We start from the raw sequence: 24,409 nt of genomic DNA, 5'->3' as shown, positions 1-24,409 counted from the left end.
CAGATAATTTCTTTGAAAATAATTACAAAAAGCTGCTTGCCATTAGTACAAGAGTGCTCTCTTTCCATCTTTTGAGGTGATAGCTGCCCCTCTAACATGGCTGACAGGGACGTTGAGTTTTTCAACCTTGAAGAAGTATTATAAGAAGAACATAACTACTTGATGTCATCTTCTCCTATTTATTTATAAACATTATTATTATGGTAGCACCCTGTGACGGGATGGAATAGACCCAGAGGCCCTCTGGTAGAGGCCTCAGGGTCCTGTGAAACCCTGTCCCAGTGAGGAGCCTAAGACAGTCTGCTGGCAGGGACCGGGGAGCTGTGAAGGAGCTCCTGGCTGGCTGCTGGGACTGAGTAAGGACTGAGTCCAGGGAGGGCCACAAGAAGACAGTGACTTTAGGGAGGAAGCCCTGGGAATACGGCCCCATACCAGGGCCAGGACAAGGTAAAGACTATATACCCCGGAAGGGGTTTGTTCTGGCTCAAAAAACAGACCGTGTGAGAGACTTGGCTGGAGGACTGAGTCACTGAAAAACCACCTGAGAAACCACTGACAGGGGTCACTGTAAACTAAACGATTGCAGACACACCTGACCAGAAGGGGGTGCTCATAAGAGATGGGTACCACCACATTACACACCCAAAGACACCAATGCATTACTGTTGTGCTAGGCACTGTTTACACTAATAGCAAAAAACATGGTCCAAGTATATATGATGAGAGACAGTAGATGCCTACAGACAAACTAACAGGAGAACAAGGTAACAATGAGACTATTATGTTTAGCACAATAAGCAGTGGTCACAACATGTCAGCTGCCTAGTCATTGTACAGTGTTTTATAGGCATCACTTTAGAGGTGAGTTTTGAGGGCAGTTGAAGAAGGACAATGAGGTAATGTTGTGGTTTTTACAGAGAGTTTCTAGCACCCATAAGGAACAGTCCAGGAGAAAGTACAAAGGTGTTTGAGGGAATTCTGGCATCACTGGCAGCATTGAGGGAGAAGTCAAATGCTCAATATCCTATAAGAGATGTTAGTTCAGAGACAAGTCACGAGGACCTTCAAAGGGAAGACAAGTAGTTTTTGTTTGATGCAGTGAGAGTCAGTGGAGGGATACAAAGGGCGGGGGGGTGACATGGTTAGAGCGATGAGCTAGGAATGATCTTTGTATCAGAGTTTTGAATGGATTTAAGATGGCATTTTTCAAGGTCATAAAAGAGGAGGAAACAGTAGCAAGGAGTGAGATGAGGACCTAAATTAGTGTTTTAGTTGTGTGGACAGAGAGGAAGAGCGCTGATCTTAGAGGCGCTTGGCAGGAAGGAGCAGTAGGATTGAGACATGGCTTAGTCATATGTGTCTAGAAAGACAGCTGCCCAGTTTATGCACCTGAGTGAGAGAGAGGATGGTGGCAGTGTGCATGATTACTGAAGTAGGGGAAGGGAGAGGGCTCGGGTGGAAAGCTTAAGAGCTCAGTTTTGGCCATATTGAGCATAAGTTGATGGATGGACATCCAACAGGAAATGCTGAAGAAACAGGGGATGTAAGGGTATATGACTACGTGATTTAGGATTAAACTTGCCACCTTGTCCATTACCATGGGGGTGCCCTCAATTTATTACTGGGGGGGGTGGGAGAGTGCAGGAATGGATGGTTCCCCTCCATGTGCTGGTAAATTTCTCTCATCTGGGCAACCCCAGATGTTAATTGTTTATTATTAATCATGTTTCTGATGTTAGTGTCTAAAGGCCAGCCAAGAACAGGCCCCATTGTTAGGGCTGGCCCACAGCATTTTGGCACCTGAGGCGGGGAGCTGAAATGACGCCCCTGTGCCCCCTCGCTTGGGCCAAAACTTTGAAAGGTCTCAATTCTACCTTCTTCCTGTTCTACTCCTCTCATAGTACTGCTCTGCTACCTACCCCAGTAAAGGAGAACTAACAATTTAAAATGCCTTGTTCAAAAATGTTAAGTAACACTTAACTTTCAAACCCCTGAACAGCAAATGTAACTTTTCTTGTCTGCACAGTAAACACTGGCATTTTTATCTGTTTGAATAATCAAAGTGGTGCTTTCCGTGCTTTCTTGGTTGCAAAGATTTGAACTGCTTCCTGAAGGTCAACAGTCTGGGCCAGCTCATGCCCTATTGATATGGTTGCAAGGCTGACTAGCCTCTCCTGTGTCATTGTGGAGCGTAGATGTGTTTTTATTAATTTCAGCTTGGAGAAGCTGCGTTCTCCACTGGCAACTGTTACAGAAAGTGTTAGAAGTATGTGCAGAGCAACAAAAGCATTTGGAAAGAGTGTGGTCATCTTATTTGTGCACATATAGTCCAGAACAGCCTTTGGAGTTGATCCTGCTGAAATGTATCTTGAAAGGTCTTTCAGTTCATCACCTAAATCACTCGCATCAATATCGCACATGCTGTCATATGTCAACACTGTTTCTAGTACCCTGCATTGCTGGTGTATGTCTTCTTCAGGTATAGTAAGGAGTTTTGGAATATCATACAACATCCCAGATATACTGCTGTGTTCCTTGAGCTGCATGAAACGTTCTTCAACTGACTATATTGCACAATCTAGCACCTGGTTAAAGAATTCAACTTTGAATTGTTGTTTGGGGTCTCTTATGGGATTATCCCATGTCTTGTAATCAAAATGTCGTCTTCTTCGGTGACTCTTGTATTCTTGAATGGGTGGGAAAATAGCTTCATTGTGAAGTTCCTCTGCCAACTTCTGTGCACTCTTCAGAATGTTTTGAAATCCCTCATCTGACCGGTAAGACTGTAGGTCTGACTTTGCTTTGTCCAGTTGTTCCATTGCTCCAGAGATATCAAGGTCAACACCTGGAGTCTCCTGCTTACAACATTTATTTCAAATAATATGTCATGCCACAACACTAAGCCACACAGAAATTTGAAGTTATGTATGTTTCTGGTGATTCCATTTCCCTCTGCCACTGTTCTCCCATGAACAGTTCCTGTCAAAGCATTACCCTCCATAATGGCAAATACGGCATCATCCATCTTCCCAATTTGATGTTTGATAGGTTTTATCGCCTCCACTCGACTTTCCCATCATGTGGCACTCAGTGGTTTCAGTGTCAGAGAAGATGTTCCCAGATGTTGCTTCAAAATTTGCCATCGATGAGTTGATGCAGAGAAAAATACATAGATGCTTTGAATTACATTAAAAAATTCAGCAGCCTCACTAGAAGCTGACGCTGCATCACTGACCACCAAGTTCAATGAATGAGAACTGCATAGGACAAAAAAAGCTTGAGGGTTTAACTCTGGGATCCGTATCTGCACTCCTCTGTTCTTTCCTCTCATGTTGGCATCATTATCATAGCCCTGACCTCTCATGTCAGCTATTGCAATTCCCGTATCTTCCAGCTTTTTAAGAAGCACATTTGTCATACCAGCTCCTGTAGTATCATCAATGTTAATAAATTCTAGAAAATGCTCTCTGACAGTCACCATTGCAGACATAGGCGCCGACTCCGTGGGGCCAGCGCAACCATGGAAAAAAATTGGTGGGTGCTGAGCACCCACCGGCAGCTCCCCATGGCCCCACCCCACCCCGCTGCTCCAACTCACCTCCGCCGCGAGCACACCGCCACGTCCTGCTTCTCCTCCCTCCCAGCCCTTGCGCCACGACACAGCTGATTAACGGGGGGGAGAGGGTAGAGGAGGGGGAACGCCGTGCACTGGAGCAAGAGACAGGGCCAGGGCCGGGATTTGGTGAAGGGATCCAATGGGGGCTGGGAGGGGGCGGAGTTAGGGCGGGGACTTTGGGGATGGGGATGGAATGGGGTGGGGTCGGGGTGGGGACAGGGGCGGGGAAAGGGGTGGGGGGCGCGGGCACCCAACGGTGCCGGAGAAAGTTGGCGCCTCTGATTGCAGGGACAGTTTCACTAGGTTCTGTTGTTACAAAACGCACCATTCGAGTCATTTGTTCCATGTGGCTGATGTCAGGTGTGCAGTCCAGAATAACAGAGTAATATCTTGCTGACTTCAGATCTGCCACAATCTTCTGTTTGACTTTTGTTGCCAGTAACTGTATGATCTCATTTTGAATTGTTTTTCCAAGATAGTGGTGTGTGTACATTTCTTGGGTGGTGACTCTTCTCAGATGCTCCTGGAGTACAGCATCAAACTCGGCCATCAGCTCCACAGTTTTAAGGAAGTTTCCATTGTTTAGCGCATACAGCTGATCTGAAGTGCCACGCAGTGCTAGGTTTTGGGTAGCAAGCATTCTCACAATGGCAATGAGCCTTTTCAGAACATTTTCCCAGTAAAGAGACTCTGATGCAATCTTCTCTTGATGCTGATCATCTATGGTGGCCTTTAACCTTAGTCTCATCTCAAGCTCTTTCCACCCCTGGAATGTTCTCTGGTGATTTGCTGCCTTCTCATGGCATGCCAGATTTCTAGCCAGATTTTTCCAGTCCTTTGTTCCTGTAGAACCCAATGTGGCTGGAACATTAGACTGGAAGAGTTTGCAACAAAAACAGTATGCAGCATTCTAGGTTTTTGGGTAAATAAGCCATGGCCTCTCCACTTTGTCACCATTGGGGATTTCACACCAGTAATGTGTTGGATGGAAACTTCTATTTTCATTGTCTTTGGGGAACATGAAGTTTTTCACTTGCTGTGGCCCATGCAGTACAAGGAAGTCCCTCAAGTGGGTCCACAATCCTGGATCATCTAGATTTAAGGAACTAAATTCAGCAGCAGCTGTTTCTTGTGCCTCCACCACACACTTCTCTGATCTACACTTTTCTTCAGGAATGTGCATGGTTACATCCATTTGAGATGGAGATATGGATGCTGCAGTAGTTGCCAGGTCACCTGCACTCTGACTAACTGGAAGGTCAGGCATCTCCTCACCACTCACATCCTCACTGGGTCCGGAAGGCTCACCGTGACATTTGTGTCTGTGTATCACAGGAGAGCTCCTGCTTAGATAGAAAAGCTTCCTTTGCTTTCTTTCTTTTTCTGAATGCTGCCCCAGAGGGGCGTTTTCTTCTTTCACTCATGACTGCTGTTCTGTGCCAGCTATAGTGGCTCTCAACACTCAATTGAAGGGGATAAATAAGCAGGCTGGTAGCAGGTCCTGATTGAGGGAAGATATCAGCGACTTAAGGGCCTAACTGGCTCCTACTACTTCAGTTGACTGCCTGTTCTCCTCAAGTGGGTTCAGGGAAGCAGCAGGAAACTGGAAGCTCCCTGAGAAGCTGGTGTTAATCATTCCAGGTTCCTGGGGGTGCTAGAGAGGTACATAAGAGGCTGCTCCTCCTCTCTCTCCCTGCAGCTCCTGCTGCTTTCTGTTATTCCCTCTCACCTTTTCTCCTGCCTGCCTGTTATGTCTCTTGTGCCCTCCTTCCTCCAGCACAGCAACCACCATTCTGTGCATCTAGAGCAGAGAGAATACATATGCACCAGCAGCAGACACAATATTCTACACTCTGGGTCCTAGTGGCGCCACCCTCCCTCTCCCTCCCCTCTAGTCTAGCACCTGAGGCGGCTGCCTCGGTTCATCTCATGGTAAGGCCAGCCCTGCCCATTGTGCTAGGCACCATACCAACACAAAGAATCACACAATCCCTGCCCTAAAGAATTTACAGTCAAAACAGACAAGACAGACACAGGGTCGGGAAAGGTGTGAAAGCATAGTGAACAATGTAATGGCAGCAAACACCATGTTGGTACCATGATTTTTTTTTTTTAGTTCGGAGGGGATGAGCGAAAGGGAAAGGGGACATTGAAGGGGATGAGGGGGGCAGGATAGTGGAGAAGAGAGTAACAGGGGCAGGGTATGAAGTGAAGCTGAGGTGAAGCAACTGTGAGGGAGGGAGAGGGTTGGAGCCAGTCAGCGAAGGGCAGAGAACGTCCAGTCAGAACTGTAGAAAGATCTCTGAATGCCCAAATGCCCCTTCTTTGGCTGCTTCAATGACTATGTAAGTGTTTATACAAAGTGGAACAGCTTCAACCAGAGAGACTGAGAGAAACACTTCAGAACTGAACCCAGGTCTCCCATATCCCGGGCAAGTGCTCTAGCCACTGGACTAAAAGTTAATAGGGAAGTGCCATCACACCTCTTTCTCCTCGTTGTCTGGTGTTTCTTGCAAAACAAAAACAATACATCTTAGACACCTGACTCCAGGAGAAGGTTCACAGCTATGGATTCCAAGCAGAGATAGGTGCCTCCCTCCAGCCTGAATTTAGGCATTCAAGTCCCAAAGAGGGATGGAGCTTAGAATACACCTTCTCATTGGCATCTGCTGTTGGCTAGCTTTGGCGGGGAGCCACCTAGCATGCTGGCTTTTGCGGATCCCATTCTTAGGCACCTCTCTCTCCCTATTCGTTGTATAGGGAGCCTGGGTGCCTAACTCAGATTTTGTTGATTCCAGTGATTTTTCTGGGCACCTAAAAGTTATGCAGTCTCTTTGTGAATCTGGGCTTTCATCTCTAGAGAGTGGTGAGAATCAATGAGAGAACCATCTGGTTCCAGTTGCAGTAGCACTGTCCCAAGTTACCCAGTGGTTTCCAAACCTTTCTAGTACTTATTCTTAAGAAGCATTAGACAAATTTTGCTCTGCTGAACTTCCCTGTGAAATCTTCCTCACTTGGTGGTTAGTGGCAAACTGCCTGTTAAAAGGAATCTTTCTGTCAAAACCACAGTAGTGGTCACAGATACCAGTCATCTGGGCTGTGGGGCTCTGTGGGATGCAGGATGATTCAGAGGAAATAGTTATTTAGGGAGAAAAGAATGTATCAATGTTTTAGAACATGGGGTTCAAGAGGCAAGCACTATTAGCTTTCAGGGAGTCCTGCATAGTGAAACCAGGGTATCCTGGGCAGATAAGCAACCAGTGCTGCATTATTTGAATAAAACAGGCACCTGCAGTATTTTCTTGTGGGAGGAGTCTAATTTTGTAGGGGAATCCAGTCACCTGATCGATGAGCTGAGCTGTATTGCAATTCTCTCCACAGAGCTTCTTGCTACACTACTACTGCTGGCCTGGAGTTGGAGAGATTAATCCTTGTGCGTGAGAGCTTTTCCCTCTCAATTAGTTGACACTCTGTCTTAAGAGTTCAAGTACCACCACTGTTTGTTGGAGAGTATGGGAAATATTTTTCTTGGTGTCACTCCAAAGCCATTACCATTACCTCCTGCTCGCATTCTGAGATTCTGGATTTAGTTTAAGATTGCTTTTCTGTCAGAATCCCTCAGAGCTATCTGAGTAAGGGTGTCTGGGCATCCAGTTGACTCATGTCGCTTAGTGATCAGCTGCCTTCAGGTAGTATCTTTTAACAAGCCCTCGGGTTAGACACCTCATCCTCATTGTCTGGATTATTCCTTCACTCCCTTGGAGTCCCTGTACTCTGCACACCAGAAAATGACAACTTCTTACAGTATTTTTCTTTGTTGCTGTGGTTCCCGTGAGAAGAGACAGTAACAGTTCTGTAGCTCTGTGTTTTCATCTTTTCCTTCTTATTTTAGACAGTGATGACAATTTTTTTTAAGAATTGCCCTTTTCTTCATTCCTATCCAAGACAAATCATCTACTTTCACCTCTTCCAGGAGGTGTGATGCCCAGCTATGGGCAGCCTTGCCTAGTGGTCAGGGCAGGAGGGCAGCCTAATGGTTGGAACAGGGACAGCCAGGCCTAGGTGGCCTGAGTCAGGAGCCAAGTTATCAAACCTGGGGAGCGAGCCGGAGCTGAGAACCAGAAACCAGGAGCCAAGGGTCAGAGCCTTGTTCAGAAATTGAATGCCAAGTCCAGGGAGCGAGCAAGAGCCAAAATTCAGGAGTCAGAGGTCGGAGCTGAAGTATCAACCCAAGCAGGAGCAGGAACAGGAGCCAGGAATGGGAATTGGGAGCAGGAATCGGGCACTAGGAGCAGGAGGAGTCTGGAGAAAGGGCTAGGAGCAAGGGGGAGCTGAAAACAGGACCAGAATCACAGCTGCGACCATGGAATGTTATGGAGCAGCCGGGGACCCAGGCCTGTTACAGAGTTTAAAACTGTGCCTGCTGAAGTCTTCGGGCAATCAGGAGGCCATGTTCATCAGCAGAATCAGCTGAGGGCCATGAGTAGGGGCTGGGTAGGTCTTTGGAAGGAGGTAATATTACTCAGGCTTTGTTCTTCCCTTTCTAACAACCAGGAGTGCTTCTGGCACACACTTGGTGTCAGCCTGCAAAATTTTATCCTAAAAGAACCAAGGATTTTCAGTCTTTCAACCAATTGCATTTTTCATGGTAGGGTTCTAGGAGGATGTCAAGGCTGCTTCCCCACTCTGAACTTTAGGGTACAAATGTGGGGGCCTGCATGAAAACTTCTAAGCTTAACTACCAGCTTAGATCTGGTCTGCTGCCACCATTCCCAAGTGGATTCCCTTCCCTGGGAAGCCTTGAGAAACTCTTCACCAATTCCCTGGTGAATACAGATCCAAAGCCCTTGGATCTTAAAGCAGGGAGAAATGAACCATCCCCCCTCCTTCCTTCCACCAACTCCTGGTGAATACAGATCCAACCCCCTTGGATCTAAAAACAAGGAAAAAATCAATCAGGTTCTTAAAAAGAAGACTTTTAATTAAAGAAAAAAGGTAAATCATCTCCGTAAAATCATCTCTGTAAAATCAGTATGGAAAATAACTTTACAGGGTAATCAAACTTAAAGAGCTCAGAGGACCCCCCTCTAGCCTCAGGTTCAAAGTACAGCAAACAGAGATAAACACTCTAGTAAAAGGTACATTTATAAGTTGAGAAAACAAAGTAAAACTAACACGCTTTGCCTGGCTGTTTACTTACAAGTTTGAAATAGGAGAGACTTGTTTAGAAAGATGTGGAGAACCTGGATTGATGTCTGGTCCCTCTCAGTCCCAAGAGCGAACAACTTCCCAAACAAAGAGCACAAACAAAAGCATTCCCCCCACCAAGATTTGAAAGAATCTTGTCCCCTTATTGGTCCTTTGGGTCAGATGCCAGCCAGGTTACCTGAGCTTCTTAACCCTTTACAGGGAAAAGGATTTTGGAGTCTCTGGCCAGGAGGGATTTTATAGTACTGTACACAGGACAGCTGTTACGCTTCCCTTTATAGTTATGACAGAGGAGTACAAAAGCCTCTAAGTTTACTTATGCCTCGGCTCATGGAGCCTGTATTTTGGAGTCGTAGTTGGCTGAAGGCCCTGGATATGATCTCAAAGACAGTGACTGGTGTTTGGGCCATGAGCACTGCGTGGAAGCCTTAGTCAAACTTTGACTTTCTAATTCTCTTTAACTATTTCTGCACTTTCCCACCTGGCATTACAGGGCTGAAATGTTTGCATTGGCAGATGCAGGTTTTCATCACACAGGGCTTGCCTGCACTTGCAATGCTACAGTGGCACATTGGCATCGGTAATTCTCCTCCCCGAGAGGCGGTAGCTTGGTTGACAGAAGGATTCGTCCATCGACCTAGCGCTGTCTACACCAGGGATGCGGTCGGCTGAACTACATCACTCTGAGGGGTGGCTTTTTCACACCCCTGAGCGATGTAGCTGGGTCGACCTAACTTTTTAATGTAGACCAGGCCACAGTGCTGACATCAGAGGGGTGACTCTTCTTGACACTTCACTATCTGATTGCTTTGTTTCCCACATACTACCTCTCTTTTGTCACGCTTGTCTTAATTGAAAACTGGGTTGTGTTAGAACACGACCCTGAGGAGTTGTGTTAACTAATACAGTATTAAACATGACTTTGCAGGCAGTGAAGACAGGGACAAGTAATAGTAAACATCCTGTCCAGTGATTGTGGTTAACCCTTTGGTTCCAGTAGAGTTTACTCATGTCCAGAAAAAAATATGTAAAACATAATGGTCCTCCCTGTCTCCACTCACTGCAACAGCATGTTGAGCATCACATTAGTTAATATGTCTGCAAGGTTGTGTTCTAACACAACCTAATTTTCTAGTGAAGACAAGTCGTACAGGACTCCCTGATAGCAACGAAGAATCCCAGACGTTAGTACCAGACACTTCAGAAGTTAGGATTTCCTCTGTAAATGTTGTTCTTGTATTTCATTCACCAGTCTGAAATGACACTCTCTGGCAGTGTTGATTTTTCACTTACGTGTGATACACAAGTGCCTGATACTTTAAAACTTGATCCTGCTGCCATCTACATCAGTGGCAAGACTCCCAGTATAGAGAAGCAGGCCCACAGGTAGTTAGTGTTTTAGGGTTAGTGTTATTTTTCTTGTACCTTTTAAGCACTGTGAGATTAACTTGTTGTTTACTTAGGAGTAAGAGCTATTTCTGCTTGATGGATCAAATTCACCACTGGTGTAAGTGGGTGCAACTATTTAAGTCAATGGAATTTCCACTCATCCACTTACCCCAGCAGTGAAACTGGCCTGTTGCATTCATTTTTGTGGCTTTCCATTTTAACATGTCTCTCTTTTTTTAGTGCTATGGAAGCATTGCCTTGGTATTTAGGAGAGAGAGGGCAAGATCAAGAGTGGTCAGCTGTTGACAGTTTGCAATTGACAATTGCAGTGTTGATGTAATTTGACTGGTGCTGCTTTATATCGCTCATATGACAGGAGTGACACGGTGACACTCTCTGGACAAAGATACAGAAGCATTACTTACAAAATAAAATTGTAATTTAGCAAAGTGAATAATGAACAGTAATATCAAAACTCCTCAAGGGGTCAAAATAAAATGTTCTGTAATCACATTTCCTGTAATAACAAATCAGTAAAATGAGAAAGTGGAGGAGCTAAAAGGAATTAAAGTTTTCTTTCCAATAACCTTGTTTCCAAATGAATCTGTCAACAGAGAAGACTGTGCCTTCCCCAGTGATTACAGCAGACTCTGCAGTAGGAACTGACAGCCAGTCAAAGCCAGCCTGGATTACTATAGCAAGACAGAAGCACAGGGACATTCAACAGGAGCCAGAGCCTACTAAAGAAGAGAAACTTGTGGCTCAAGATGTTAAGTCAGACACAGAAAAACAAAATAAGGAGAAGAAAAGAATGGAGGTGCTTACAGGCAAACTTGTTTAATGCTTTTGTGTAAACTTGCTGTTGCATTCTTGATTTGGATCAGTTGCTATTAAATAATTCTGTAAAAATCGAATTATTATTGATACTTAATTACAAAGGCTCTGATCCTGCAAACACTTGTACACGTGCATAGTCCCATGACTACTCTCATGAATAATTTTACACGTGAGTGATTGTGGGATTGCTCCTTGAGTGTAAAATTACTCATCTGCTTAAATGCTGGCAGGATCAGGCCTAGCTTTGTGTATATATACACATTGACTGATGTGGTAACTTCTGCAATCCCTATTGAGGGAATCTGTTCTTTTTGTGTGTATTTAAAAACCCTACACACATTTCATAGTAATCCAAAATCGCAGTGATTTAAGCCTGACAGAACAGCTTGGTTTCAAAACTGCCTCGCCAACAATTTTCAGGGTCTGGAGAAATGAAATAAGGTAAAAATAACTTTTCTGTTTGACACTCAGTGACAATACCAAGATCTTGTGAAGACCACGTCTATAACAGGGTTCAAAACAGAAGTAGATAAGTTCATGGAGGATAGGTCCATCAATGGCTGTTAGCCAGGATGGTGTCCCTAGCCTCTGTTTACCAGAAGCTGGGAATGGGCGACAGGGGATGAATCACTTGATGATTACCTGTTCTGCTCATTCCCTATTGGGCTCCTGGCATTGGCCGCTGTCAGAAGACAGGATACTGGGTTAGATGGACCATTGGTCTGACCCAGTATAGCCGTTCTTATGTTCTTATATATGTTCTTATGATCTAGATTTTGGCTCTTTGTACTGTGATAAATCAGATTTATATGTGATGGTGACACTGGATATTAGCTAGCATTGCCTCTTAGAAAACTCATGCTAAATAATTCCTTACATGAAGCTCTCCTGATAGAAAGTGAGGTTAGTGTATTGTATTCTAAAGTTTTAAAAGAGGCCTCCCCACAGGATGACAAATGATAAATAACAGCAGTGTGATTAACAAGAAATGTTCCCTAATGATGTGTCCAGATGAGATTATAAACCATAATAAAGTTTGTACACGTTCACGACACTTAAAACACAGAGGGTCAAATCATCCCCTATTTGAGAAATTCCCTCCTAAGGGCCAGGAATCTCCTGATTTCAAGTTGCATTGTATCCTGCAGATTGTGCCATGTAGATTGGTTCCATACAACAGCTAAGGGATGTGACCCTTCTAGCCCGTAGGTACCCCAAGATCCTGCTGACCACAGGGCATGAGGCTCAGTGCCACTGCACTGCTCCCATTATCTCTGTCCCACATGGTAACAGGGCTCCTTCCAGAAACATACTACTTTACCATGGATTCCCACCATGGGGGAGTTTCACTGGACAATAGGGGAACCCAAGGAAGAGTATGCTGACATGGTCAGCATTGCCTTCCTTAAGGAAATCGATGAGGATCTGAAAGAAATGGTGCCTCAAAGAACATCTAACCCCAACCTTAGCCTTCTCCACCACCGCAGAGCTCTGAACTCTCAGAGTTGGAGAGAAGAAAGGGAAACATATTGTGAAGCCACAGCTCCCGCAGTGTGCACCACAAACCATTTTCTGACAGGCATGGCTCCTCTCTATTCACATTAGCAGAGGGATGCATATGGCTGAGAATAAATTTGCAGTGAAAATAACAATCTTCTGCAATCACTGTTGTAAATAAGACAAAATACAGAGGCACTTTTTTAAATTGCAAAATTAGAGTCCTGGAAACAAAACTCAAAATGTTAGAGCTTTATGAACTGGTGATAACTTGAATGAAATAAATGGAACAAGTGTGTGACAAGACTTTTTCATTGTTATGCAGGAGCATTTTGTTCACTCCTGTGTTCATGTTCTTTTAAATTCCCACTATTGTTCTTTCTCGCTGAATTGTTTAAAACATTTCTACCTGCTTTCCCCCACCCCCCCCCCATGTAATTAGGGGTCAATGAAGCAACAAGCAGACTTCATCAGGAGCAAACCTTCACATTTAGCACCTAAAACTTCTTCTGAAGAACAGAGGAATGAGACAAAGTCTGACGTGAACGAGCCACTGCCAAGAGCCAACTCGCTGTCGCATCATGTCCCTGGTATGAAAACAAATGCTTGAAATACTGATGTAGATTCCAATCCCGCAGGCTCTGAAGCATGTGGATGACTTTGCTCATATGAGCAAAATTACCCATGTGCTTAAGTGTTTGCAGGATCCATGCCACAGTAACTTGTCTCTTTCCCACTTCTCACTGGCTGCAGTGAGAGCAAGAATTGTAGTTGTTTCTTTAACACTAGTTTCCACAGTTTTATTTCAAGGAATGCTGCTTATAATGGGCTAATTCTGTAGCAACCTCAATTCTCATTGAAAGCAATGCGAATTGAGGGCATTGGACACTTCACAGGATTGGGACCTAGATGCATTGCCCCCATTAGAGGAAGTCAAGTGCATTCAAATGATGCATTTGATCTATAGTACAATTTTAATTCTTTGCTAATGCACTGTAGAATAAGTTTCCATGTGGAATGTAAAGCTTTAATTTTGTAGGCCAATGTACTGTTTTAAAGAAATAGGTGAGGTCTATAGATGAGCATCAAGCTAACATAACGTATATATATTTTTTTCACAATAGCTCAATCCTCAGTGCTGACAGAGAAAGAAGAAATGAACCAGTTTAAGAAAGTCAGTCACTCTGCTCCAGATCAGCCATCATGGATGGAACTTGCCAAAAAGAAATCCCAAGCTTGGAGTGATATGCCACAGATTATAAAATAGGGTGATACATCTCAGACCAATAGTATATGCTATTTTGGATAATTCAGTAGTCCATGTAATTGAACTTCTGTAGATTAGTTAATCACAATGAAGAATCTATGGTACGTCAGAAGGGTTTTGTTATAAAGCTTTGAAAAAAGAGTGCAATAAGTGCCGTCAACAAGTTTACCGTAAACCATCTGTAGCAATCAGGATGGTACTAGAAATGGTTTAAGAATAATCTACTTTAGGGACATACCCACCAACTTAGAAAAACATTCTGCCTATATACATTGTGTATTCCCCCCAATTAAATTTGCATAAAATGAGTATTTTTGTTAAATCTTGTTGAACTTTTTGTTGCAAACATTGTTACACCGCTCATTATCTATTTGTGTATTGTCCACTATCAGATCATGATAATATAAATCTGTTTTACTGGTGTTATCTGACAGACACTCTTTAAAGATGCTTGGGCCAATGAGGTATTCATGACTTGTTTTTATTGAGTACTCTATCAGATATTCAGAATTTGCTGTTTGAACTGTGTGATTGGTTAGCTGAGTCACATGGTATGGTTTCTGTCTTCTGATTTAATTCCTGAGGCATAAATAAACTTGTTTGTGCATGAAAATTAATAAAAATTCCTCCTGAAATACTTGCCTGAACAAAACTGGCTGCACAAACGGGCACAGAAAAGCAGAGGAAACAAATGTGTTCGGATTGAATTGGAATCCCATGTATGTATTCATGAATGCTCGTGTCTAGAATTCACCCAGATGCGGGTGTTCTGTTTTTTATGGGAATTCATCATGTTGGTTTGTGGCACCATATTTAGTGGCAATGGATCTGTTTATGATATCAAAGATGAAGATTATGAATTCAGATAAAGATTAACGAGTCAGGGTATGGGACTTGTTGAGCCCAAACTCAAATGTTACAAAACCAGGAACAGAACAGTTAAGGTGCTTCTTCAAATACAATACAACCTCACAGCCTTAACTCTGCCCTCATCTGAATGGCAAAAGGGAGTGGGAATAGCACAGTATGTTTACAAGCTGTAAAAATACTATTTTCATTGTGCCCACTGCTACTTCAAATCAGGATCCCTGTTTATGCAGTTTCATGGGCACCTCTGCTGGTTGTGTAGCAACATTGACACGGGGAAGTGGTTGCTGCTGGTTGGTAGATATCACGCTGACCTTATTGTACTTCCTCTCTTCCTGCTGTACAATCACAAAGAACCTAACAACAATCCATTAGGAAATTTCCTAAAATTAGTATCCTGCTGTTAAGGGAAACAGTCTCTCCTCCCATAAAAACACTAGAGCAGCGGTTCTCAGACTGTGGATTGGGACCCCAAAGTGAATGGTGACCCCATTTTAATGAGGTCACCAGAGCTGAAGCTTCAGCCCTGGGTGGTGGGCTCAGGTTACAGGCCCCCTGCCTGGGGCTGAAGCCCTTGGGCTTGGGCCCTCCACACCCAGGACAGTGGGGCTTGGGCTCCCCCCTCCACACACACACCTGGGGCAGTGGGACTCAGGTAGGCTCAGGCTTCAGTCCTCCCTCTTGGGATCATGTAGTAATTTTTGTTCTCAGAAGGGGGTCGTGGTGCAATGAAGTTTGAGAACCCCTGCAATAGAGCAAGCCTGGGTGGTTGTGCTGTATGTGTTTAGCGGCACCTTGATGTTCACTTCCTAGTTTTTATAAATTTGTGGTTTGTTTTTTCCTGCCAGACTAATATTCTTTTAAGGGATATGTAGGGAAACCGTAACTTAGAATGTCCTTGTTTTCTAATCCATGAGTCTGAGATTTTGAAATCTCATGTTTCGTAAGGGTCTGGGGAGCAGAAGGCAATATGTGTTTTAATCAACTTTAATGAAGCATTTGTAAGTCAATTTAGATAAAGAATAAGGCACTGGCATATATAAACATGTGAGATAAATAAGCTGTTTTCATCATATCTCTTTAGTACTAGAAAATGAGGGAAATAAAACAGCATATATGGGTAAAAAGTATGTTTTTGAAGATTTTCAATTTGGCGTTAGTTGCTCTTTAGAGATTCTAGTAAGTGTACAGTACAACTCATGTATTTAAAGAATAAAAACAGAATAGAGCTTTTGTTAAAAAGGTAAATGTCATCATTTGTATCACAGAATTTAAAATATTTGTCAGTCTTTTGAAAACATAAATATGAATCTGCTGTTAATGTGCCTAGTCTTGCAGTTCTTATTCTGGCAAAAGTCCCACCAATCTCATTGGAATCACAAAATTCAAGACAATCGTTTTTGTAAATGTTCAGAAACCAGGAGTAGAAGGAGAAGTTTAGCTATTCAGTCTTAAAGGCAGATGCCTGTGGATTTGGGGGTAATCTTAAAAAATGTGAAAATCATCCTCATCAACTGTATATCGGTCATGTTAAAAGTGGATATGTATTCAAGCACAAAATTCGGATTCAAATCCAAACTGCCCCAAAATTGTTTGCATGAGCAACCTTCACTCTGCCCTTTGTGCTTGTGCATTTACAATATAGTCTTTAATCACGAATAATAATCACTCATTTCTCAAATCATTGAATATAAAATCACAGTTTATTCTACAGTTATTTCTTAAACGTATTGTAAAACACTCTCTAATATAAACAGATACACTTTTTAGGTACCGTAATACAATCTTAAAAAGCCCCAAAAACTAACTAAGAAATAACTCATGAAATCACAATGCAAAGTTTATTTAAGGTACTGCATTACAATCTGTATAATTCTTTAAATAAACCCTTCCACGTTAAAGGGAAAATGTAAAACATAAAATTAAATTTAAAAAAATCTATCTTATCCTTTGATTATTGCCTGTTCAGAGCCTCACTGACGAGTAGAATGTTTTCTGGTAATTAACTTGAACTAGAGTTAATGGTATGTTATATTGCTTTAACGTTTTCTCGCTGTTATAAATTATTTAAGATGTATCTGATCTCAACTGAATTTCTGGGGAGTGAGCAATGCAACTACATGGGACAATTCCAAATATCTTTAAGGAAATTCTCTGTTTGACAGACAAAGGTTCAAGATAAAGGAGATTATTAATAGAGTGATCTAGGGTTTCCTACACAATATTCTGGGCCTCACAAACATACAAAGAATGGACCCCATACATAGTTTTGAGAGATGAGCAAATGCAGCTGTCTTATACCTTCCCACAAAGTGCAGCCCTAACTCTAATGTGGGCCTGATCTTGCCACCTCCGGGATGAAATCCTAGCCCCATTGAAGTCGGTGTGAATTTTGCCATTGACCTCAGTGTGGCCAGGATAGCATCCTTTATGTTCAATACTCTCACTAATTTGACTTTGCCAGGAACAGTGACAATTGGCTGCTATGGGCCTGCTTGTGGATCCACTGAAATCAAGCTAAAACTTCCAGTGATTTCCATGGGAGCGAGCTCTGGTTTTACAGGGTGGTCAGTACTATATGATACATGCTCAGACCTTAAAGGATTAGTCCATCAGAATGGCATAAATTTAAGTATCTCAAATGTAGGGCCTGATTTTGCTTCAAATAGGTTATTGTATCAATATTATCCTGTGCTGGAGTTCCTTTATTTTAGCTCAAAAGGTCATGTGACTCTGCAATAGCCAATTGCTGAACAGTCACTATTGTCCACCAACATGGGAAATAGTGCAAAACTATTTCAGATCTTGCATATTTTCTCTCAGACAAATGGATTGTACTTGGCAATCCCAGGATGTAATACAAATGTATTTAGGCAAACTGATGTATGGTTTATATTCTTGACTGTGTGGAAAGAACTGTGATCAATTTTTCTGTAGATGCCATTGTACTTTTCCAGCCCAGAAGCAATATGACTGACTCAACATGATCCATTTTGCTCAACTGCAACAAGTACAATACAGTAGCAAATCTACTGAAATAATATTGGAAAAAACAAGGTTAATTCATGGCCTTTTCACATAATTTAACTAAAACTGTATTACTTTAAAACAAACAAACAAAAGGAAAAAAAATATGGAGGTGAAGACCAGAAATCCTTAAGAGCTTTTTTCCTCTCCCCAAAGTGATGGACCATATGTTGTTTAAAACCAATTCCTCTGCTTACTGTTTAATGATCAAGTTCAAGTTTTGGAGGTGCTATCACCCCCAATGCGAAAGTACTGCATATAGTGTAAATGAAATTGTGTACTGTATGTTTCTGAATGCAGAAAACTGTAGATTTTTGTGACTTAAACAGTGTTTACTATTTTGCTTATTGTAATACTATAATATATCTTAACTTTTAGCTCAGGAATTTTAAGTAAAAAATCACAACTAAACAATTTTTAATGTTGTATAGCAAAATGTAATAAATACATTTTTAAGGCTAAAACATCTCTCTGGACTTTACTTCAAAATGGGGTTGTGCCATCTGTTGTGTTTAACAGAAAAAAACTTTACAAAATCTGTTCTTTTTTTTTTTTTAGAGACAAATAGATATTTAAAGTCTTATCAGTAAAAATGTTCAACAGTAGTTGAGCAAACAGCTTGTTATTTTGTGATACCATTAATAGCCTGTTATTCTCAAAGAGTATAATAAAATTGCCACCATGTTTGCTTCATATACATGATGAGCACTCTATTGTGGGAGACAAGGGTTTAATTACAGGACTCTGTTTTTATGGTTGTAACTTTACAGGTTTGTACTGTGAAAAAAACAAGCAACTCTGAGAAGATTTGGCAGTGCAGTACCTTCCATAGAATCCTAGGGTGAAATTCACCCATTTAGTGAGTCAGAATAAGGTCTGTGTACTATTTAAGTCCTCAAAATAGGGACGTACTGGCCACTGCTTCCAGGAGCTCCCATTGGCCTCGAGCAGCAAACTGTGGCCACTGGGAGCCGCGATCGGCTGAACCTGCAGACATGGCAGGTAAACAAACCGGCCCGGCCCTCCTGGGGCATTCCCTAAACAAGCGGCGACCCAAGTTAGGGAAACACTGTCCTAGATGATTGATACTTGCCTACACTGAGATATAGCAACATTGTTTACTCATGTGATTGGTCCCCTTTAAATCAATTGACTATCTGCATGAGTAAGTGCCCAATGTGAGTAAGGGTTTCAGAATCATCAAATAAACTTGCATTTCTTCACACCTTAGAAGTGAATGAATTGGAGACCCAAGTTCATCCCAACCCAAGCTCTGGCAGGTGTCTCTCCTGGACTAATGCCACCTCCAACTTCTTTTGTTTCCACCCAAATAGATAGTCCCATTAAACAAGAGTCACTATCAATAAGCATGTCAAAAACTTTGGCCAAAGTAGCTAAATGAGCATATGTCAATAAACCAACCGGAATTTGTATCGTGTATTGAAAGGAGCAATGGAAAGCATCCATGGTGATAACAAAAGGATTTCAACCAATCACAGCTCAGAAAAAAACACATGCTGGCCACTCGGTGTGCTGGATGGAGAGGTGGCTTCTGCACTTTTGGGGGAGGGATAGCTCAGTTGGCCTGCTAAACCCAGGGTTGTGTGTTCAATCCTTGAGGGGGCCATTTAGGGATCTGGGGCAAAAATCTGTCTGGGGATTGGTCCTGCTTTGAGCAGGGGGGTGGACTAGTTGACCTCCTGAGGTCCCGTCCAACCCTGATATTCTATGATTCTTTTCTCAGCTAAAATAACTTTGAGGTCCTTATTAACTCATTGGACCTTATTCAATGCTCCCTGTGCAGGAGTGAACTGCTGTGGGCGTGTTGCCTGCACAGACAAAGGAGTAAAGAATAGGGCCCCAAGTATGTCCAATTTGGCCCCTCCTTTGAACAGTTATTCACTCTTTTTTATTCACCTGTAGCATTTTGCATATTCTTAGAATAGCACTGGAAGGACACACTTCAGCCTTCCCTGCAAAAACACACGGGTAACTGTATACATGCGACTACAGTCTTCCTGAGTTTGTAAAGTTACTCATGTGCATAAATGTTTGCAGGATTAGGCCCTTTCTTTGGAACATGCCTTTATTTACAGTGGTTCATTCTGACTTTTAAGTAAGAATGACTAACACAAAGAAAGCAGTAGGTAGATAGCTGTAATAGTTCAGGAGGGCAACGTGTAAACAAGCTAATGAGATGGATGCAAAGGAGAATACACAGTCTTCTACAGTTTATTCCTCCCAGCCAATAAAATACCAATGGAAAATCCAAAGCAATATCATCATCCTCTTTCCAATACCCAGAAGTGAGGGGAAAAACAACACTATAAGTTTAAAAAGAAAGAAGAAAAGAACGTGAGATGATATGGCCAATTGCTTCTGGCTTAACAGAGCATCGTCTCAGTGCAGCAAAGCTTCCTTGCAGGCTTCTTTCCCTTCCTATGTTGTTATTACTTATTTATTATTTGTATTATTATAACACCTCGGAGTCCCAGTCATGAACCAAGGCCCCACTGCGGTAGGCACTGTGCAAACACTGAACAAAAAGACAGTCCCCCAAACAGCTTACAGTATAAGTAGACAGAGACAACAGATGGTTACAGACAGACCAAGAGGGGGAGAACAAGGACACAATCAGACAATACTGGGCAGCATGATGGGCAGTGGCCTAAGCACACCAGCAGCCTAAACGTTGTCAAGGTTTTTGTAGGCATCACAACAAAGGAGAGTTTTAAGGAGGGAGGTGAAGTGGATTTGCTGATGTTTACAAGGAGCTCCTCCCTAGATTGTCCTGTGTTGCTTTTTCCATTTTCCTGATGTGATGCCACAGTCCCGCAGTAGGCTGCCTGTTGCTGAATAGTAACTTTATTTCTTTAAAGTCTGATTCAGACATTGAGCATGTTCCATTAGGGAAGAAAGAAAACAGGACAATAACTATCTGAGGCAACTGGTTTCAAAACACCCTTGGTGGTGAATAGTACCTCCAGAGAGATTCCTGGTTTTTGAGTTTACTTTTGACCCCACATTTTCCCTGTAGACTATTTGACTACAGTGGGGTATAGAATTTAAGTTATCTTGAGATCACTGATAGCAGATCAGGGCAGATAGACCTTGCTTTGATCTATTTTACTGAAGAAGAAGAAGAAGAAGAAGTAAAGCAGGGTGTGATGGGGTGTATCCTGGAGGCCTCTCGGTCCTACCACACCCCAGAAAAGGAGTAGTGAAGGTGGGTCCTCCAGGCCTGCCTCGAAAGGCTGCAGGGAAACAGCCAATCAGAGCGCAGCAGGCCCAGTTAAAAGGAGCTGCAGGGCCTGGGCAGCTCAGTTGCTGGCTGGGACCAGAAGGGTGAGAAAAGAGAGGAGGTGAGATTTTTTCAGCCCTGCAGTAAGGGTAAAAACAAAGGGGCTATGTGGGAAGTGGCCCAGGGAATAGCAGCAACAACTATTACAGAAAGCAGCATATAGCTGCTATTTATAGGGTCTCTGGCCTGGGATCCAGAGTAGTGGGCAGGCCTGGGTCCCCCCACAGGCCACTAGTAGGGTAGCCTAAGCCCTGAGAAGGGGATAAGGCTTGTTTAGAGACCCAAGCATGGGTACTGACTTTTCCTTTTTCCCAGGGGTGCTCAAACCCCACTTTGCCCCACGGCCCTGCCCCCTCCCCCAAGACCCTGCCCTTGCTCTGCCCCCTCCCTACCCCCATTCTGCCCCCTCCCCAAGGCCCTCCATCCTCTGCCCTCCCCTAAGTCCCTCCCTGAGCTGCCAAACAGCTCTTGGGCAGTGCTTCTGCCCCCACGCATCAGCTGTCAGGCAGTGGTGTAACACCCATCAACTGTTAGTGGTGGCTCCCCCATCAACTGATGAGTGGTGCTGGGAATAGCTGTGGCCGGTGGGTGCTGAGCATCCACTATTTTTTTTCTGTGGGTGCTCCAGCCCTGGAGCACCCACAGAGTCATCATCTATGGGCCCAAGTGAAGGGCAGGACTTAGAGGCTCCAGGGAGAAAGCCCTGGGGGCACTGCTCTATACCAGGGCAGACACAGACTTAAAGCTAGTGCAGAAGGGACTGAGGACTGAGGCCAGAGACAGGGCTAAAGCCGATAACAAGGGCACCGGGACAGGCCCCGATGGACCTTTTCCCCAGAAGGGGTTCCTTCACATGTTTAGGCTGTGCATAACTGGGCTGGAAGGCTGAGCCACTGAAGAGCCGACTGACGAGGTTAATGGCTGACGAGGCACCATGAGCAGAGAGAGTGCACGTTTGCACCCCCCAACAGGAGACACTCGTGAGAGGTGATTGTGCACCATTATGGGGGGCACTTCAATCTTTTATTCTCTTTACAGAATGGTACTATTCACAGTTTGAGTTCATTTATGTGGAGTTAAATTTTTATTTTATATGAGAAAATGGAGATCAGAAGGTCAGTTATATGAAAAAGCAAATTTATCCTAGTTTTTCCAGGTGTTTTTCCCTGTTCTAGCCTGGTGGATAATTTCCTTGGATCAGGCTTTCTAGATAAGTCTCTCACCCAGTTCCTGTTTGATATGACTGCAGCTGGAGTGCTCTAGAATAGTAACGCTCATATTGACCCCTAGAAGTTACCCCAAGGATACAGGACAGGAAGCAGAGGTTTCTTTGCCTGCGTTCTGCAGCCTGATGAGAACAGCAATTACTCTAAAAATAAAGATGTCTTATAAGTCTCCTTTAACAAGATAGAGCCCTGAGCTGAAGGTAATAGGTGAATTTAGAAGAAGGTGGGAGGACATGAGATTGTTTGCAAGAGTACTGAAATGCTGCTAAAGCATGAAGTCTAATTTAGAAAAGAAAAAAAAATCTCCATTGCTGATAAATAAGATAACCTTTGAGTTTTATGCTTCAGCCCAGATGCTGATGATTGATTTCAATACAGTTATTCAGTATTTACACAGGTATAAATTAGATCAGAATCTGATTATCTATGTCAATGACAAATTATGTAAATAATTCTGTGGATTAAACCTTTCTCAGATAATCACAGTAGCTTTTAAACTCTGTGTCCTTGGCTAACTCTTTAATTTAATTTTCCTTATTTTGTCTTGTTTGGAAATCAGATTCTAATCCAGTGAAATTCACCAGTTTCCTTCTGTAGTGGCTGGTCCATGTAGAGGTTTAGGAGTTTTACAGATGTTAAACTGCCAGGATTGGTTCTTTTAGTTCAAGCAGTAGAGGCTCTTGCTTTTAGAGCTAAAGACCTTGGATTCAAACCCCAGACCATCATATCCCACATAGGCCCTGGGAGAGAGCAGGGTGGGCCAGGTCTGCATTCACAGCCAGGTCTATGCATTCTGACTTCAGGCCCTGCAGAGACTCCTTTCTGTTATTTATAATCCAGCACTGAGTGTGCTGGTGCACACCTTCCTCTGAGGGCTCCGCTATGCCCGGTGGTTCTTTTATCTCCATCTGAGAGATCTCTCTGAGCTGCCAGTCTTAACCAGGATTTCCTCAGGACCTGGAATCTGTTTTCAGCAACTGGGTCTGTAGTGGCCACTGAGGAGGAAGACTGCCTTGCTGAACCACTGGTACACAACCCACACCTTCGTGTGCAGGTGGTGGAGTCCTACTTGGAGCACCAGAGATTGGTCCTGGCTGGAGTCACCAGAATCGTGGACCTCCTGGGCTACATCCCACCCCACACACAACCCCACTGTGTGCTTCAGAAAGTGAGGGCAGACTTGCCCCCTGCTTCTCTCACTTATTTTAAACAAGTCCCGTGGGAGGCCACACTCTGCTCATGCTTGGCCCTCCAGAGCTTACCATCAGGTCCCCACTCCATGGGCCCCCCTGTCCGCCTCTGACGTATCACCTAAGCAGGCTGAACACATCTCAGAACCATGCCTCACAAATCTCTATACATGCTCATGCTCCATACTATTTACTTCCTGGCCCTCATGTCCTGTCCTGACACAAAGTTGTAGGACCTGCTGCTATCTGCAGAGGCCCAGGAGGCCAGCCTGTATTCCACTTTAGTCCCATGGTCCACTGGGAATCTCATTTGGTGGCTCCTCCATGCAGCGCTGAGCACAGTTGTGCAATTGGCATGGCTCATGGAGTCTCCCAAAACTTGCCCCTTTTGCAGCGAGAGGGAGACCATGGAGCATCTATATAGAATAGATGCATCAGGCTGCAGTCCCTTTTCTGGCTCCTCCAGAACCTCCTGCTGAGCATGTTTCCCCACACTTCTGGTATTTGTGCACACCATTCATGGCCCCACAAAGTTGCAAGATCTCTTTGTCAACCTCCACCTGTCACTGACCAAGATGGCCAGTCCCCAGACTAGGAGGACAAAGCTCAACTCATTGGCATGGGGGGGGAGGTCTACAGCTGTGGGGCATGTTTCTGACACCTCGTTGCCTCACGTCTCTGGTCAGTTCCTCTGGGCAGCATCCACTGGCTCCTTGGACTCCTTTGAGGAGCAGCAAGTGCTGCTCGGGAGTCTCTGCTTGGTGTCCTCCACTGGATCCCTCATTTTATCCCTATGACCATCACTCTTGTTCTTGTTTTTTCATTCTTTGTCTCTGTTGATTGAGAAGTTGGGCCTTTAGTTTTGGGTGGGCCTACGTCCGCCCATTCCAGATAATGCAATAGGCTCATACAGGCCTTCTGCTGTCCCTGAATTTAACCTCAGTAAGTACAGATGAACTTCTCAGCAAGATCTATACTATAGAT

The 24,409-nt window shown here is 43.7% G+C and overlaps 1 protein-coding gene across 3 annotated transcripts in view; it reads left to right on the top strand.

Annotated features, from left to right (window-relative positions):
• CRACDL (CRACD like) overlaps positions 1 to 16,002 on the top strand; it is an 87,890-nt gene extending 71,888 nt beyond the window's left edge. For all 3 annotated transcript variants that reach the window (XM_054009547.1, XM_054009553.1, XM_054009542.1), the window contains exons 9-11: positions 10,828 to 11,030; positions 12,990 to 13,137; positions 13,672 to 16,002. In XM_054009547.1, coding sequence (XP_053865522.1) covers positions 10,828 to 11,030; positions 12,990 to 13,137; positions 13,672 to 13,814 — 494 coding nt within the window. In that variant the 3' untranslated portion in view covers positions 13,815 to 16,002. The remainder of the gene's footprint in view (positions 1 to 10,827; positions 11,031 to 12,989; positions 13,138 to 13,671) is intronic.
• Positions 16,003 to 24,409: the final 8,407 nt, after the last annotated feature.

Source organism: Malaclemys terrapin, chromosome 1 (assembly GCF_027887155.1).
Source record: "Malaclemys terrapin pileata isolate rMalTer1 chromosome 1, rMalTer1.hap1, whole genome shotgun sequence".
Lineage (NCBI taxonomy): Eukaryota > Metazoa > Chordata > Testudines > Emydidae > Malaclemys > Malaclemys terrapin.
This window is presented reverse-complemented; position numbering and strand designations above follow the sequence as displayed.